At 37.3% G+C, this 17,394-nt stretch overlaps 1 protein-coding gene across 1 annotated transcript in view; it reads right to left on the bottom strand.

Moving 5' to 3' along the window:
* THEMIS (thymocyte selection associated) overlaps window positions 1-17,394 on the bottom strand; it is a 183,144-nt gene that overhangs the window by 83,019 nt on the left and 82,731 nt on the right. The window contains exon 3 of the mRNA XM_007524998.2: window positions 10,982-11,440. Coding sequence (XP_007525060.2) covers window positions 10,982-11,440 — 459 coding nt within the window. The remainder of the gene's footprint in view (window positions 1-10,981; window positions 11,441-17,394) is intronic.

Genomic DNA, 17,394 nt, shown 5'->3' with positions numbered 1-17,394 from the left:
AGATGGAGGGATCAAAACCTTCTTAGATAAACAACAGTTAAAGGAGGCAACCATCACCAAGCCGTCCCTGAAAGAGGTTCTAAAAGACCTCTTATAAACAAGAACATCACTATAATACTGGCAATATATCAGAGCAAACAAAAAAATTTTTTTTGAACTACAATACATTAAATCCATAATATCAACAAACGTCAATGGCTTAAACTCACCCATCAAAAGGCACAGGGTGGGGGGATGGATCTGAAAACATAACCCAACCATATGCTGCTTGCAAGAATCCCATCTGTCACAACAAGATAAACTTAAAGTGAAAGGATGGAAAACTATCATACAGGCTAACAGACCACAAAAAAGGGCAGGAACAGCCATTCTCATCTCAGACAAGATAGATTTTAAATTAAATAAAGTAATAAAAGATAGGCAAGGACACTACATAGTGATTAGAGAATCAATAAGCCAAGAAGACTTAACAATCATTAACATCTATGTATGCAATGAGGGACCATCTAAATACGTCAAGCACTTACTGAAAGAATTTCAAAAATACATCAATAGTAATACAATAATAGTGGGAGACTTCAATACCCCACTCTCACACTTAGACAGATCAACAAAGCAGAGAACCAACAAAGATACAAGAGAATTGAATAAAGAGATTGACAGACTAGACCTCTTGGACATTTTCGAGTCCTTCACCCCAAAAAACTGGAATACACCTTCTTTTCGAATCCACATTACACATACTCAAGAATAGACCACATGTTAGGCCACAAAGACAGCATCAATAAATTCAAGAGCATTGAAATCATCCCAAGTGTCTTCTCAGACCACAGTGGAGTAAAACTAACATTTAACAACAGACAGACAATTATTAAAAGTCACAGAATTTGGAAACTAAACAACATACTCCTTAAGAACCACTGGGTCAGAGATTCACTCAAGCAGGAAATTCAAATGTTCCTGGAAACAAATGAAAATGAAAACACAACCTATCAAAATATTTGGGACACAGCTAAAGCAGTACTGAGAGGGAAACTTATAGCCATACAGTCACATATTAAACACCAAGAAGAAGCTCAAATGAACGACCTTACTGCACACCTCAAAGACTTAGAGGAAGAGGAACAAAGGAACCCTAAAGCATCCAGAAGGACAGAAATCACTAAAGTTAGAGCAGAAATAAACAACATCGAAAATAAAAGAACCATACAAAAGATCAATCAAGCCAAATGTTTGTTCTTTGAAAGATTAAACAAAATTGACATACCCCTAGCCAGACTCACCAAACAAAAAAGAGGGAAGACTCAAATTAATAGAATTGTAAACGATGCAGGAGATATCACAACTGACACCACAGAGATCCAGAGAATCCTGCGAAACTTCTATAAATAACTATACGCCACCAAGCTAGAGAATCTGGAAGAAATGGAACAATTCCTAGAAGCATATACCCTTCCAAAACTGAACCAAGAAGAACTACAAAATCTAAATGCACCAATCACAGACAAAGAGATTGAAACCGTTGTTAAGATCCTTCCCAACAACAAAAGTCGTGGACCAGATGGTTTCACAAATGTATTCTACAAAACTTTCAGGAAACAGTTAGTACCCATACTTCTTAAGCTTTTCCATAAGATTGAAGAAACAGGAATACTCCCTTCCACCTTCTATGAAGCCAACATCACCCTGATATCAAAAGCTGATAGGGACAGAACAAAAAAGGAAAACTACAGACCAATATCTCTGATGAACATAGATGCCAAAATATTAAACGAGATCTTGGCCAACCAGATACAGCAACATATCAAAAAGATTGTTTATCACGACCAAGTGGGATTCATCCCAGGAATGCAAGGCTGGTTCAACATCCATAAGTCAATCAATGTCATTCACGACATCAATAAAAGCAAAGCCAAAAACCACATGATTATCTCAATAGATGCAGAGAAAGCCTTTGACAAGATCCAATACCCATTCATGCTCAAAACTCTACAAAAAATGGGAATAGATGGGAAATTCCTCAAGATAGTGGAGTCTATATATAGCAAACCTACAGCCAACATCATACTCAATGGACAGAAGCTGAAAGCATTCCCCTTCAGATCGGGGACTAGACAGGGCTGTCCACTGTCACCGTTACTCTTCAACATAGTATTGGAAGTTCTTGCCATAGCAATCAGGCAAGAGAAAGAAATCAAAGGAATACAGATTGGAAGGGAAGTAGTCAAGCTCTCACTATTTGCAGATGATATGGTAGTATACATAGAAAAACCTAAAGAATCCAGCAGAAAACTACTGGAAATTATTAGGCAATATAGCAAGGTATCAGGCTACAAAATCAATGTACAAAAATCAGTGGCATTTCTTTATGCAAACACTAAATCTGAAGAAGAAGACGTCTAGATATCACTCCCATTTACTGTTTCAGCAAAATCAATCAAATACCTAGGAATAAAGTTGACCAAAGAAGTGAAAGACTTATATACTGAAAACTATGAATCGCTACTGAAGGAAATAGAAACTGATACCAAGAAATGGAAAGATATCCCATGCTCATGGATTGGAAGAATAAATATCATCAAAATGAATATTCTCCCCAGAGCCATATACAAATTTAATGCAATACCCATCAAAGTTCCACCAAGCTTCTTTAAGAGAATAGAACAAAAACTACAATCATTTATCTGGAACATGAAAACACCTAGAATTGCCAAGACCATCTTAAGGAAAAGAAACAGAAATGGAGGCATCACACTCCCAGACCTTAAACTATATTATAAAGCCATCATCATCAAAACAGCATGGTACTGGAACAAAAATAGGTACACAGACCAGTGGAACAGAATTGAAAGCCCAGAAATAAATCCCCACACCTACGGACATCTAATCTTTGATAAGGGGGCCCAAAGAATTAAATGGAAGAAGGAGGCTCTCTTCAATAAATGGTGCTGGGAAAACTGGGTTGTAACATGCAGAAGAATGAAATTGAAACACTTTATCTCACCAGAAACAAAAATCAACTCCAAATGGATCAAAGACCTAGATGTCAGACCAGAAACAAATACTTAGAGGAAAACATTGGTAAAACAGATTCCCACCTACACCTCAAGGACATCTTTGATGAATCAAATCCAATTGCAAGGAAGACTAAAGCAGAAACAAACCAAAGGGACTACATCAAATTGAAAAGCTTCTGCACAGCCAAAGAAACTATTAAACAAACAAAGAGACCCCTCACAGAATGGGAGAAGATCTTCACATGCCATACATCAGACAAGAAACTAATCACCAAAATATATAAAGAGCTCAGCAAACTTAGCACCAAAAAAGCAAATGACCCCATCCAAAAATGGGCAGAGGATATGAACAAAACATTCACTAGAGAGGAGATCCAAAAGGCTAACAAACATATGAAAAACTGCTCTAGGTCACTGATTGTCAGAGAAATGCAAATTAAGACAACACTAAGATACCACCTCACTCCTGTAAGAATGGCATACATCAAAAAGGACAGCAGCAACAAATGCTGGAGAGGTTGTGGGGACAGAGGAACCCTTTTACATTGCTAGTGGGAATGTAAATTGGTACAGCCTCTGTGGAGAGCAGTCTGGAAAACTCTCAGAAGGCTAAACATGGACTTTCCATATGATCCAGTAATTCCTCTCCTGGGGTTATACCCCAAAGACTCCATAACACCCAACCAAAAAGAGGTGTGTACTCCTATGTTCATAGCAGCACAATTCATAATAGCTAAAACCTAGAAGCAACCCAGGTGCCTAACACAAGATGTATGGCTGACAAAGCTGTGGTATATATACACATGGAATACTATGCAGCTATCAAGAATAATGAACCCACCTTCGCTGACCCATCTTGGACAGAGCTAGAAGGAATTATGTTAAGTGAGCTAAGTCAGAAAGATAAAGATGAGTATGGGATGATCCCACTCATCAACAGAAGTTGACTAAGAAGATCTGAAATGAAACTAAAAGCAGGACCTGACCAAATTGTAAGTAGGGCACCAAAGTAATAACCCTGAAATGAGGGGTAGACATGCAGCTTCCTGGGCCAGTGGGGGGTGGGAGTGCGTGGGAGGGATGGGTCACAGTCTTTTGGTGGTGGGAATTGTGTTTATGTACACTGCTAGTAAAATGTAGTCATATACATCACTAGTTAATTAATACGAGAGAGGGAAAATTAATTGTATGTCTCGAAGTTTTTCAAAACACAAACTGAATCTTTTGAATATATAGGCTGTGTAATTGATATGCAGACTCTCTCAAAAGACTAGACCAAGTAGATCAAAAGCAAGCAATAGCACAGCTATATACAAGATACTGGGTACTGTACAGAAAACCCTAACAAAAGGACTTTTCAAAGTTAACCCAATTACCAAACAATGTGATGATAACATTAACTATCTATTGTCTTTTTGAACCCTAAGACAGCAGGAACCTCACATCTCCACTGTAGAGCTTCTAATTCCCCCAGTCCTGGAACCCTTGGATAGGCCCCACTTTCCCGTATGCCTCTCCCAATCCATATCAAATAATATTGCATCAGCTGATCACAACTTAACCAACACAACGATTGTCACCTCAACATGCTTCACTTCAGACTGTGTCCAGAGACTTCACGTGTGGAATGACAACCCTTCAACTTCATTACTCGGGTGAGACCTTTCCTTTCCTAGTATACTCTAATTCCATCTCAGGTGGTTCACTCTCTAACAAAGTCCCCAAACCTAGATATACACCAGTTTCTGTGAGAGAGAGCATATGTTCACATGTATCCGTAAACTAGTGCAAAATATATGCCTGAAAGCAGAAGTGCACTAGAATTTGCAGTGAGTACCCCCCTAAGGTTTCATCTCCACTACTCCAAGCTTTGGGTCCATGATTGCTCAACAATTTGTTTGGCTTCGTATGTTAACTCTCTTTTCAGTCACCAGGTTCCAGATGTCATCAGGATGCCGGCCAGGCTTCCCTAGACTGAAGACCTCACCAATGTGTCCTGGATCTCAGCTTCCCCAGAGACCCACCCTACTAGGGAAAGAGAGAGGCAGACTGGGAGTATGGACCGACCAGTCAATGCCCATGTTCAGCGGGGAAGCAATTACAGAAGCCAGACCTTCTACCTTCTGCAACCCACAATGACCCTGGGTCCATGCTCCCAGAGGGCTAGAGAATGGGAAAGCTATCAGGGGAGGGGGTGGAAAATGGAGATTGGGTGGTGGGAATTGTATGGAATTGTACCCCTCCTACCCTATGGTTTTGTTAATTAATCCTTTCTTAAATAAAAAATAAAAATAAATAATTAAAAAAACATTATTTATTTGCTTTACTTTTCTTCTTTACATATGTTTTTAAATTATAGCTTACTCTTACTTTTTATATTACTCTTGTCATCAGTAAAGGAATTTCCTTTTGAATGATAGCATAGACTTGAGGATCTGAATGTGACAACTATTGCCAAATTGCAAGGATTCATTGTAGGTATTCCTGTATGCAGCATACATCATACCATTTCATATCAGAGAAGTCATGAATTGCAAAACAATGAAGAAACACCCAACATGTCTTGGGCTAACTAAAAGCAGAATCTTGAATAGTTAATGTGTGAATTCCAAGCAGGTATTTCTTTTCCTTAAAATATAAGTAATTATAGTAAGTACTCTAACGTTTTCACTTGAACATAAAGTAAAAGAGAGGGGAAAAAAGAATAAATGTACACATTTATTCATTTATCAAATCATTCAGCCTCTCAAGATGTGTAACAAGGAGGCAATTTTATAAGAACTTTGGAAATGGGTACAGTAAGTTGTATATACATGTAAGTTATAAATCTTATAATACTGTAAACTAATGCTGAATAAATACATGTTTAGATAAAAATACTTCTAGTTCTTTGAAGAAACTGGAAATAACTACCTCGGGTTTTTTTATTTGTTGTTGTTGTTTATTTATTTACCAGAACATCGATCAACTCTGCTTTATGGTGGTACAGGGAAATTAAATCAGGGATCTTAAAGCCTCAGGCATGAGAATATCTTTGCATAATCATTATACTAACTATCCTCAACGCTTGATTCAGTTTTAAAAATTTTGTTTTGTCTTAGATGAAAATTACGTTTTGTCCACGTTCATGTGGATTTTTAAAATCTTTTCACAAAGGGTTTTATTTCAAGTAAAAACTTCATCTGGCATTTTGGTTAGCAGGAAACCATTATTTTAACCTCAGCTAAATAATTCTGTAAAAGTCCCCCACTAATTTGTCAATATCCATATTGAATTAATAGCACCACCATACAACCAGCAGCTCAAATTGGATGCCTGGGAGTCGGGTTGACTTTTCTCTTTCAGTAGAACTCCAAATCCTATCTGATTGTACTTTCTTCCTTTTTTAAATTTCTTATCATCTTTATTTATTTATTTATCTATTTATTGGGTAGAGACAGACAGAAATTGAGAGGAAGGGGAAGACAGTGTGAGAGAGAAGCAGAGAGACACCGGCAGCCTTGTTTCACCACTAGCAAAGTTTTCCCCCTGCAGGTGGGGACCAAGGGGCTTGAACTTTGGTCTTTGGGCGTTGTAACATGTGCACTCAACCAGATGAGTCACCACCCAGCTCCTGACTACGCTTTCCAAATACCTATTAAAACCAACTATTTTGCTCTGTCTGTCCTTCTGATATTAATATTGCACAAAACCTTAGTATATTGTGACCTCACAGCACTTCTCTAACTATAGCTCTCCTTATAAAATTTTCTGTTTCTGTCATCTGGACCAGTATTAACCCCTTAGCATATTTCAAGTGCTTACACATCAGAATCCATTTCTAACATTTATTATGTTCTATTTTTTGTCTGAACCTGTTTGCACTCTTTTCTCAGATCAGCTTCTCTGAATCTCTGATATATTTCTTACCTGCTTTTTCCATTCCCTTCAGTGTTGCTTTCTCTCCTTCTTTGCCTGAATCTGTCCTATTTATTCTTTCATCTTTTTCTTTTTTTTTCTTTGTTCCCCAAAGTCATTGCTGGGGCTCAATGCCTGCACTACAAATCCACTGCTCCTGGAGGATATATATATATATATATATATATATATATATATATATATATATATATATATATATATATATTTCATTTTAGTGGATAGTACAGAGAGAAATTGAGAGGGAAGAGGAGATGGGGAGAGGGAGAGGCACCTGCAGACCTGCTTCACCACTTATGAAGAGATGCCCCCCCCCTCCCTGCAGGTGGAGAGCTAGGAGTTTGAACCCAGATCCTTGTGTGGAGGATCCTTGCACTTTGCACTATGTACGTTTAACCAAGTGCACCACCGCCCAACCCCCTTCTTCAAATATTTTCCTGAAAGCAGTTTTTCTTAATCGTTTTATTTTTAATTTAATTAATTAATTAATTTATTTATTTATTTGGCAGAAGCAGCCAGAAATTGAGAGGGAGGTGGAGATAGTGTGTAAGAGAGACAGAAAGACACCTGCAGCCCTGTTTCACCACTAGCAGAGCTTTCCCCCTGCAGGTGGGGACCAGGGGCTTGAACCTTGGTCCTTGTGCATTGTAATATGTGCACTCAACCAGGTGCGCCACCACCTGGCCACAGTTTTTCTTAATCTTGAAGCCTTTTATTCCTGGACTGATCTTTAGCAACTGTGTAAGAATGGGGTATCACGAATATTAGAAAATTAACACAATTTAAAAAATAAATAAGGCTAGGCGGTGGTGCACCTGGTTTAACACACACATTACAGTGTGCAAAGACCCAGATTCAAGCCTCTGGACCCCACTTGAAGGTGGAAAGCTTCACAAGTGGTGAAGCAGGGCTACAGGTATTTCTCTGTCTCTTTCCCTTTTTATCTCCTCTCTCCTCTCAATTCCTCTCTGTCTCTATCCAACAATATTAAATAAAATAAAAATATTAAAATAAGTAAATAAATGTTATCCACTATTTGCTAAAATAATTATCAACTTTGATTTCACATATTGTGATAACTAATAAAATACTAATGTGAAAAAATTCTTTAATTCACTTCATGTTTGGGGAAATAATGATTTACCACAGAGTTGTTACATTGACCTCACTTTTTTTTAGCCAAACTAAAAATAAATCCAGTTGTGACCTCAGTTTTGTAGTATTGTAAATCACTGTTTAATGACAATACCTCACCTATACAGCTAGTTCAGAAGAACTGATAAATTTCTGGTTAAATAATAGTGTATAACAAAATGTGGCGTGCACTTAAAAATCAACCCAGTGCTTCACATCAATTGTCTTATAATTTCATAAACCAGTAAGTTTATTAGGAGTAGAGATAAATAGAATTTAAAATTCCCAGAGGGAACCCTTGAATTTAGTATTTTTATGTACTGCTTTAAGTTCTCAATGATATTATTTGTAGTTCCTCATAGTATCTTATTTCTTAAAACAAATTCAGAAAGGTAAGTAAAAGAGATATTATCATGCCCTTTTCAGAAAGACTCTATGTCATTCACATAACACCACCACTGAATAATATATTGACCCAGAGTGATAATCCAAGACATTTGACTACAGTCTCAAAGCTCTTTGCTCCATACTTGCTCCTCTTATTTCTCCTAACTTAAAAGGCTAGGTATTAATTCCCATAGAATAACAAAACTTTCTCTGATTGTTACAGTTTTAGAATATAAGTAATTTTATAAAGACTGCCCACTAAAACACAAGTTATGCATAACCAATTAGCTAATTTGCCATATTGTTTTCCCTTAAGTCACTTTCTAGTTAATAAACAAGATTTATAACTACTGATATACAGCTAAATAAAATAGTAAAGAAGAGGCTAAATAGGAGTAAGGGACACATTGTGAAAAATTTACATCCTTTATTGTCTATCTCCATATAAGAAAGCCTTTTTAAGCAGGCATGCTCTATTAAAAATGTAGCTCTTTTTTATCATGTTTTACTGGTAGTGATAAAAGTGAATTAGCATTTTAATCTGTTTATATCTAATAGCTGTAGGACTTTAAATTTAGGCAGCAACACATAACTTTCTTTTTAATTGTCTTTATTTATGTAGATAGAGACATACAGAAATCGAGAGCGAAGGGGGTGATAAAGAGGGAAAGAGACAGAGAGACACCTGCAGCCCGGCTTCACCGTTTGTGAAGCTTTCCCCCTGCAGGTGGGGGCCAGGGGCTCAAAAACAGGTCCTTGCTCACTGTAACGTGCTCTCAACCAAATGCACCACCACCTGGCCCCCAATACATAACTTTTACGTGTTGTGATTCAATGTTGTTGCAGCAGATGTGTGGTTTCCTTATTTATAGAATCATATTAAACCCTCAGAAGTCTCAGTGAACAAATTAAGAACAGATTTTTTTTTTAACCACTAGCATTATTGCTGAGGCTAAGTGCCTGGACAGCTCCACTTTTCCTGGTGGCCGTTCGGCATTTTTATTTTTATTTCTGTTGTTCAGAGAGAATGAAGGGATTAGAGAAAGTGAGACAGAGGAAAGAAGAGACACATGCAGGCTGAATGCTCATGAATCTTTTATCCTACTAGTAGAGCTCAGGGGCTTGAGCCCTGGTTATCCAGCATGATAACGTGTGTGCTTTGCCAGAAGACAATGGCAGGTATCTATAGAGTGCTATAGGAGAAAGGTTTTCACTCAAGATTGCTCGGTCCCACCAGACTGTCATTCAAATTGGATGGAGAAATAAAGACATTCTCAGAACAGGAATAACTGAAGGAATCAACTACAACCACACCAGCTCTACAGGAAGTTCTAAAGGGACCCATAAAAGCAAAAATACACATATAAGAACATGCAAGACCCCCATAAAACAATAGCACTGAAACATCTCAAATCTATAATTTCACTTTCTACCCACAAGAATATCATAAAATAGAAAGGACAACAACAAATCTTGGAGAGGGTATGGGGTAAAAGGGACACTTATTCACTAATTGGAGTATCAATTGGACCAACTCTTGTGAAAAAAACAGTTTGAAAATTTCTCAGAAAACAAAAAATGAACCTATCCTATTATCCAGTAATTTTTTTTCTGGAGATTATCCAAAAGGCACCAAAAATACCTGTAATAAAGATCTCTGTATACATAGAAACACAATTTGTAATAGTCAAAACTTGGAACCAACCAAGATGCCCAACTACAGATGAGTGGCTAAAAAAAAAGTGTGTGTGTGTGTTTGTGTGTGTGTGTGTGTGTGTGTAATGGAATACTACTCAGTTGTTGACATTGTTTGCATATAGCTGTGCCACCAGTTGCTTCTGTTCTCCCTGGTCTAAACTTTTAAGAGAGTCAACATATCAAAGACTCAGCCTATGGTCTGTGCATTAAAAAGTTTGAGACATTCAATCAACTTTTCCCCTCTCACATTAATTAAATAGTGACTTATATGATTACAAATTAATAGGCATGTACATAAACACCATTCCCATCACCAGTTGTTAAAAATGATGGACTCATCTCCTTTGCATCATCTTGGGTGAAACTTGAAGACATCCATCATGTTAAGTGAGATAAGTCAAAAAGAGAAGGACAAATACCTAATGATATTATATTATAGGCAGGTATTAATAAATAGGAACAAAGAAGAACACAAAGTGAAACATTAATTGGGCATGGTGCGTTGCAACAAGCAAAGGACTCTGGGGAAGGAGAGAGAGAGAGGAAGAGGCTGAATGTAGCCTTAGAGTGCTGGTGTATGATGATGTGAAATGATCTAGGTGTGGCTGAGAGTGTTCTGCAGAGACATTTCACATGGAGATGAGAAATTTTACCCATGTATCAATGGCTGCACTGCAAACCATGAACAACCCCCCCATAAAACTGGAAAAAAAAAACCAGGTGCACCACCACCTAACCCCAATAACATGAATTCTTAAAACTAAAACTTTCTTTCTCCATAGCCACCCAATGCTTGTACCCATCGTGTATCATTTCCCATGGATACTTACGTTTTAGTACGCCATGAATTTCATAAATAGGCTTGAGAATAAGAGCACCATTAAAGCTTTTTGGGAATGGATTTGCTGAGTCCCACTTAGCTGAAAAATCTGTAAGTTGTACAGTTCGTGTTCTGTTCTTGGGAATCTTCCATTCAACAATCTCTTTTAGGGTATAAATATGTTCATCTTCACACTCATAGAATTCTCCTTTTTGTGACAGAGGCAAAGTAAATGAATGGTTTTGATGATTCCTTATCACGCCACAGTTCACCATTTTCTCACCATTGATCTCTTCAACTGAGTTGACCATAATTTCCTCACCCTGCTCCACGATGAGATTCTCTACTTTTATATCCTTCTCATGATGAAAACAAGGGTGCCCTAGTCTACTTGGTCCTATATGGATGGTCCTTGTAATTTCTTCCATAGTAAGATAAGGAGTTTTATCAGCCACAATCTTAAAAAGACCTGGAAATAGATTTGTATGAATTAAACAGATTTCTTAAAATGAACATTCTCACAAAAATATCAGAGACTAGGAGAGTTGTAAAGCAAGCAAGTGGAGCCTTTAGAAGTAATGACCAAATTTGAGAGAAGAAAAAAGACATCAGAGATGTCAGCTTGATTGCTGAAACTCTGCATTGTAAAATTTTTGTATATTGTCTGCATATAACCATAGCATAAGATCCAGGAAACCACATGAAAATACCTTGAAATAGAACATGAAGAGGCCGGGTGGTGGTGCACCCTAGAGAGTGCATTTGTTATCATTCTTTTTATAATATTTATTTATTTATTCCCTTTTGTTACCCTTGTTGTTTTATTGTTGTAGCTACTATTGTTGTTATTGATGTCGTCGTTGTTAGGACAGAGAGAAATGGAGAAAGGACGGGAAGACAGAGATGGGGAGAGAAGGACAGACACCTGCAGACCTGCGTCACCACCTGTAAAGCGACTCCCCTGCAGGTGGGGAGTCGGGGGCTCGAACGGGATCCTCAAGCCGGTCCTAGAGCTTTATGCCACTTGCACTTAACCCGCTGCACTACCACCCGACTCCCTGGTAATGGGTTTTGTACTCATACGTTCATGTCATAAGTAGAACACTTTATATAAATTTTATCTTTTCTTTCTTTTCCTTTTTTTTTTTTAACTACAGTACTGTTTAGCCCTGACTTATGGTGGTATTGGGGATTGAACCTGGGACTTCGAAGCCTCAGGCAAGAAAGTCTCTTTGCATAACCATTATGCTGTCTTCCCCTATATAAATTCTGTGACTCCTGCTTCCAGATGTGAACATTGAGGCTTAAAAGGATTAAATAACTAACCAAATTATCCAAGTAAGAGGGGACCAGGCAAATATCAAAAATCAGATCTTCCTCAACTTATAGTTGAAATCTTTTTACTACATATGTGCTCCATAGAAATAGAATTGTATGGACTATATCAGCTAGAAATATTAGCCACAGCAGAACCCACAAATAATGATTTACATCTTATACTAAACCTGGACACCTTTGAACATGCATACTACTTCTTGAGCATTTTTAAATAGAAATAAATTATGGTTTGTTTTCTGTTTTGTTGCTGTTTTACTTCTTGTCATCCCTGGGGTTTCACCACTACAAGCTGACTGTTTTATTTTTCCAAATAGAAAGAGAGGCAGTGATAGAGATAACACAGTACCAGAGCTGCCCTTAGCACAAAGGGGGCTACATTTAACACTGGGTAGTGCTCCCTGACAAAGTAAGCTCACTTGCATAGTGAGAGCTATTTTACCAGTCCTGAAATAAATTCTGACTTTGTAAAATGGTGGGGAGTTCATCATCTTGCCCAGAGACATAGCAGCATTAGTAACAAAGTCTGTCTGGCAAAGATCTAGTGAGCATCAAATCACCATTTCCTTTCACCTGTGTCATGCTTTCAGACAGTAGAATGCCTGACTCACCTTAGGCAGAGGTCAAAAATAAAATAAATTAAAAAAACAAAAGAAAGGTTATGCAGTACTGCAGGTATCTCTCTTTCTCTCCGCCTCTGCGCCCCTTTTCCGCCTCACTTTTTGTCTCTAACCAAAAGTATGTAAATTAATATTTTATTTACAAAAGAGGAAAACAAGAAATAGAACATGGAATTTGATTTACAGTACAGATGAAAGACTACATATGTGAGCTTGAAGAATTTAATCTCTCAAGATCTTATTTTAAATTTCAAAATAAGAAAAAATGTATTTTATCATTATTTTACGTACATGTACTATCTGGACACACAAAAATTAAAAGATTCCAGAAGAATATTGTTTTGTGGCTAATTATTATGTAACTACGTACATGGAAGAAGGTAGTGACAATGGTTGCATAACATTGTAAATGTTGTTAAGGACACTAGTTTTGCACTTCTAAATGACAAGCTTTATGTTATGCATATTTTGCCACAATTAAAAACATATATACATTTCCAACTAATTTAGAATGTTCCAGAAGTTTTAACTCCATTGTGATCATAAAACAGAAATATAATGAAAAAAATCTCCAAATTTCTTTGTCTATGATTCTCAGAGAAGTAATCTTAATAAATCACAGTATAAGTTAGTGCTTCACATAATTTTTCTTGGTAAAAATGTCTATGGGGCTGAGTGGTAGCTCACCTGGTTAAATGCACATAATACATTGCTCAAAGACCATTGCAAGAATCTGGATTGGAGCCCCTAGCTCTCCACCTGGGGGGAGGGGGGACAGGAGGAGGGGCTTCACAAACAGTGAAGCAGGTCTGCAGTTGTCTTTCTCCAATCTCCTCTCTCAATTTCTCTCTGTCCTATCCAATAAAATCAGGGGGGGGGGGAGGTGAGTGGCCTCCAGGAGCAATGGATTCATAGTGCTGGCACTGAAACTCAGTGATGACCCTGGAGGTAAATATATATATGTGTGTGTGTGTGTGTGTGTGTGTGTGTGTGTGTGTGTGTGTGTGTGTGTGATATTTTTATTTACTTTGGATAGAGACAGAGAGAAATTGAGAGAGACCTGCAGCACTGCTTCACCACTTGTGAAGTTTCCCCATGCAGGTGAGTTGGCAAATTTTTAACATAAATTTATGAAAAAAATAGTCAAAGTCACTGATTATTAGAAAGATGCAAATCAAGACACCAGTGAGATACCACTTCAGTTCTATGAGAATGTCATACACTAGAAATGAAACAAACAACATGCTGTGACAAGTGTGGTGTAAAGGAATACTTCTACACTGGTGGGGATATAGGTTCATCCAACCCCTGTGAAAACACTCTGGAAATTACTCAGAAAATTAAAAGTATACCTACCCTATGACCCAGCAATTATTCTTCTATGATTCTTTCCAAAAAAACATAAACATGTTGGTCCAAAAAGATCTATATACCATCCATGTTAATAGCACAATTACTAATAACTGAGACATGGCAACAAACCCAATGCCCAACAACAGACCAGTGGCTAAGAAAGTCATAGAACCCAATGGAATACTGATCAGCAGTAGAAAATAATGAAATCATTTCCTTTGTCTAATAGTTTGGATGGAACTTGAAGGAATCATGTGAAGTGATATCAGTCAGAAGGAGAAAAATACAGAGTAGATGGTCTCACTCTTATGTAGAAACCAAGAAACAAAAGAAAAGGAAAATATTAATGAAACCTGAAGTGGGTATGGTTTATTGTGGCAACATAAAGACTCTAGGGGAGGTAAGGAGGAGCTAGCATCTGGTACTGAGTGCATAATTATGGAGAAAAAACTTGAGTAGGTGGTGCAAAGACACATACAACTGGGAGATAAGAGGCACTGTACCCATGTGTCAGCAATTGCTCTGTAAACCATTATTATTATTATTTTTAATAAAATGTTTGCAAAAAAAAAAAAAAAAGATGGGGTTGTGGGACTAAGGGGAGGCTGAGGATCTAAGTCCTGATGGCCAAACAGGATTATGACTTGGTGGAAGATGAGAGATGCTAACGTCTCTCTTGGGTAAGTGTGGAAAGAACAACAATCCTGTAAATTAACAACCCCTCAATATCGTTCAGTTATTAATCCTCGATCAAGCAAAATAAATATAAGTTTTCAGTTATGTTTAGATTAGGACTTCCTATAAAAATGGGAAATGATCTAACCCTGGCAAAAAAAATAAATAAGTGAGAGAACATGTGCAGTCTGTCTTAGAAAGCTTTAGAAATTGAATGATGCTCATGTATGGTGTGCTCGAAGGCAGTGGGCAAAGAAACATTCACTTTGGTCAACAGTTTGTTTGGTTCTATATGTTAACTGTTTTTTTAAGCCACCAGGTTCCAGATGCTACCATGATGGCAAACGGACCTCCCTGGGTAGAGGACCCCACCATTGTGTCCTGGAGCCCCTGTTTCCCTAGAGCCCCGCCCCACTAGGGAAAGAGGGAGGCAGGCTGGGAGTAGGGATCGACCTGTCAACCTCCATGTTCAGCAGGGAAGCAATTAGAGAAGCCAGACAGACCTTCCACCTTCTGCATCCCATAATGACCCTGGGTCCATACTCCCAGAGGGTTAAAGAATAGGAAAACTATCAAGGGAGGGGAGGGGATACTGAGTTTTGGTAGTAGGTATTGTGTGGAGTTGTACCCTTCTTGTCCTATGGTTTTGTCAGTGTTTCCTTTGTATAAATAAAAATTAAAAAAAAAAAAGAAACATTCACTTTGGAGGAACTTCTTATTTTATTCTCCTTTGTATCAGGGGGAATCCAATAAAATGGTATTCTTAAATTTTCCACAGTAAATGAATTTGGGGAGGGGACAGTGCATTTACATTTAATCTCATTTTTCTCTCTGTGAAGATGATTTATTTCTAAGACTCGACTTCACAATCATTATCAGATTGTAGAAAACTCAGCAGTTTTGTGAAATAAGGAAAAAAACATACCTAAATCTCATAAATGGCAAAGACATACAGTTTTATTTCTATCCTAGCTGTATTAATGACATAAGTCACTGGAGAATTAATTCAGCATCTTCTTTTTGGGGGGAATTGGGTTCACCTAAGGTAATAACAGATCTGAAATGTTATGAAGTAGGAAAAGCCGGAAGCCCTAAGGGCTGCCATTATTTCAAGTTAATCACACACACCAGAGCTGTCTTGTAAAATGTCTCTATTGCCAGAAAAATTTATCTATGAATCTCTGTGTGTTTTCCTTAGAGAAAGATGAAGTACACAGTTTAGCATACTAAATGACACAATACAGGAAAAAAAGCATTTGATTAATATTTCTCCATATAAAATTGCAATTCAAAAACTCTTCTAATAAGCAGTCACTGAATATAGCATTTAAGCCAGAGAAAATCATATATTATATGTACACACATATGCATAAATACTGGGATATATGTAAATATTATATAATGTATGTATAATACATTTTAAGTATATATAATATAACTTTATGCAATAAACTAACATATATTACATATGCAAATTAAACTTTAATTTCAGGATAAACTAAAATATAAGACTGATCAGTTTTTATGTTTATTACTATTTTTATCTGCTTTTTTATTTTTACAAAAATTATGATAATTCTATCTGGGGAAATATTTTTACTTATCTTTCAGAAAAACTATATTTTAGGAGCTAAATGATCATAATATTGATCAAGCCAATAGGAAATTTTCATGTACTATGGTCTGACTCTTTTTCTGTCTCTCTCTTCCTATTTGAAAGAGTCCTCCTAGAGTTGTACAGCCCTGACAATAACATCAACAAATGACCACTCATGGCTACTATAGACAATTTGATTCTATTATAGATGAGGTGATATTAAAACATAAGGATCATTTATATTCACTTAACAGTGAGCAAACTTTGTTTCCAAACTGTAAAGAACCTCCATGGGCTTTAACTGGAAAGACCGGCCATGGGTCTTAAGTTCTGCAAATCTAGCACTCTCCCTATATAGGTATGGCTATAGGTGATGGAGATAATTTTTTTTTTCTTTATTGCCATGAAGGTCATTGCTGGGGCTAGTGTCTGCACAATGATACCACTGCCCTTGGCAGCTTTTGTTTTTTTCCTTAGTTTCTTGTCTCTTTCTTCTCCTTTTCCTTTCTTTTTAAAAAAATTTTTTTTTATTAAAAACAGGGAGAAATGGAGGGGAGGGAGATAAGGAGAGAGAGAGAGACCTGCAGCACTGCTCATGAAGCTTGCCCCCTACAGGTGAGGACACAGGGGACTTGAACCTTGAGAATGCTAATGTGTGCTATCACATGGCCCCTGCCCTAAATCTTTAACTGGATTTATAGGAGGATCATTAAAATATTACCCATTTACTTTAGCTAGTCCCTGGTGACTTTGTGCAGTAGGAATTTTCAAAGAAAATGGACATACAACTATCCCAAATAGAATAGCTGAAAGTATGGATTGTTGATTCAGACTACCTAGGTT

Source organism: Erinaceus europaeus, chromosome 4 (assembly GCF_950295315.1).
Source record: "Erinaceus europaeus chromosome 4, mEriEur2.1, whole genome shotgun sequence".
Lineage (NCBI taxonomy): Eukaryota > Metazoa > Chordata > Mammalia > Eulipotyphla > Erinaceidae > Erinaceus > Erinaceus europaeus.
Note: the sequence above shows the minus strand (reverse complement) of the source record. Positions and strands in the feature narration are given on the sequence as shown.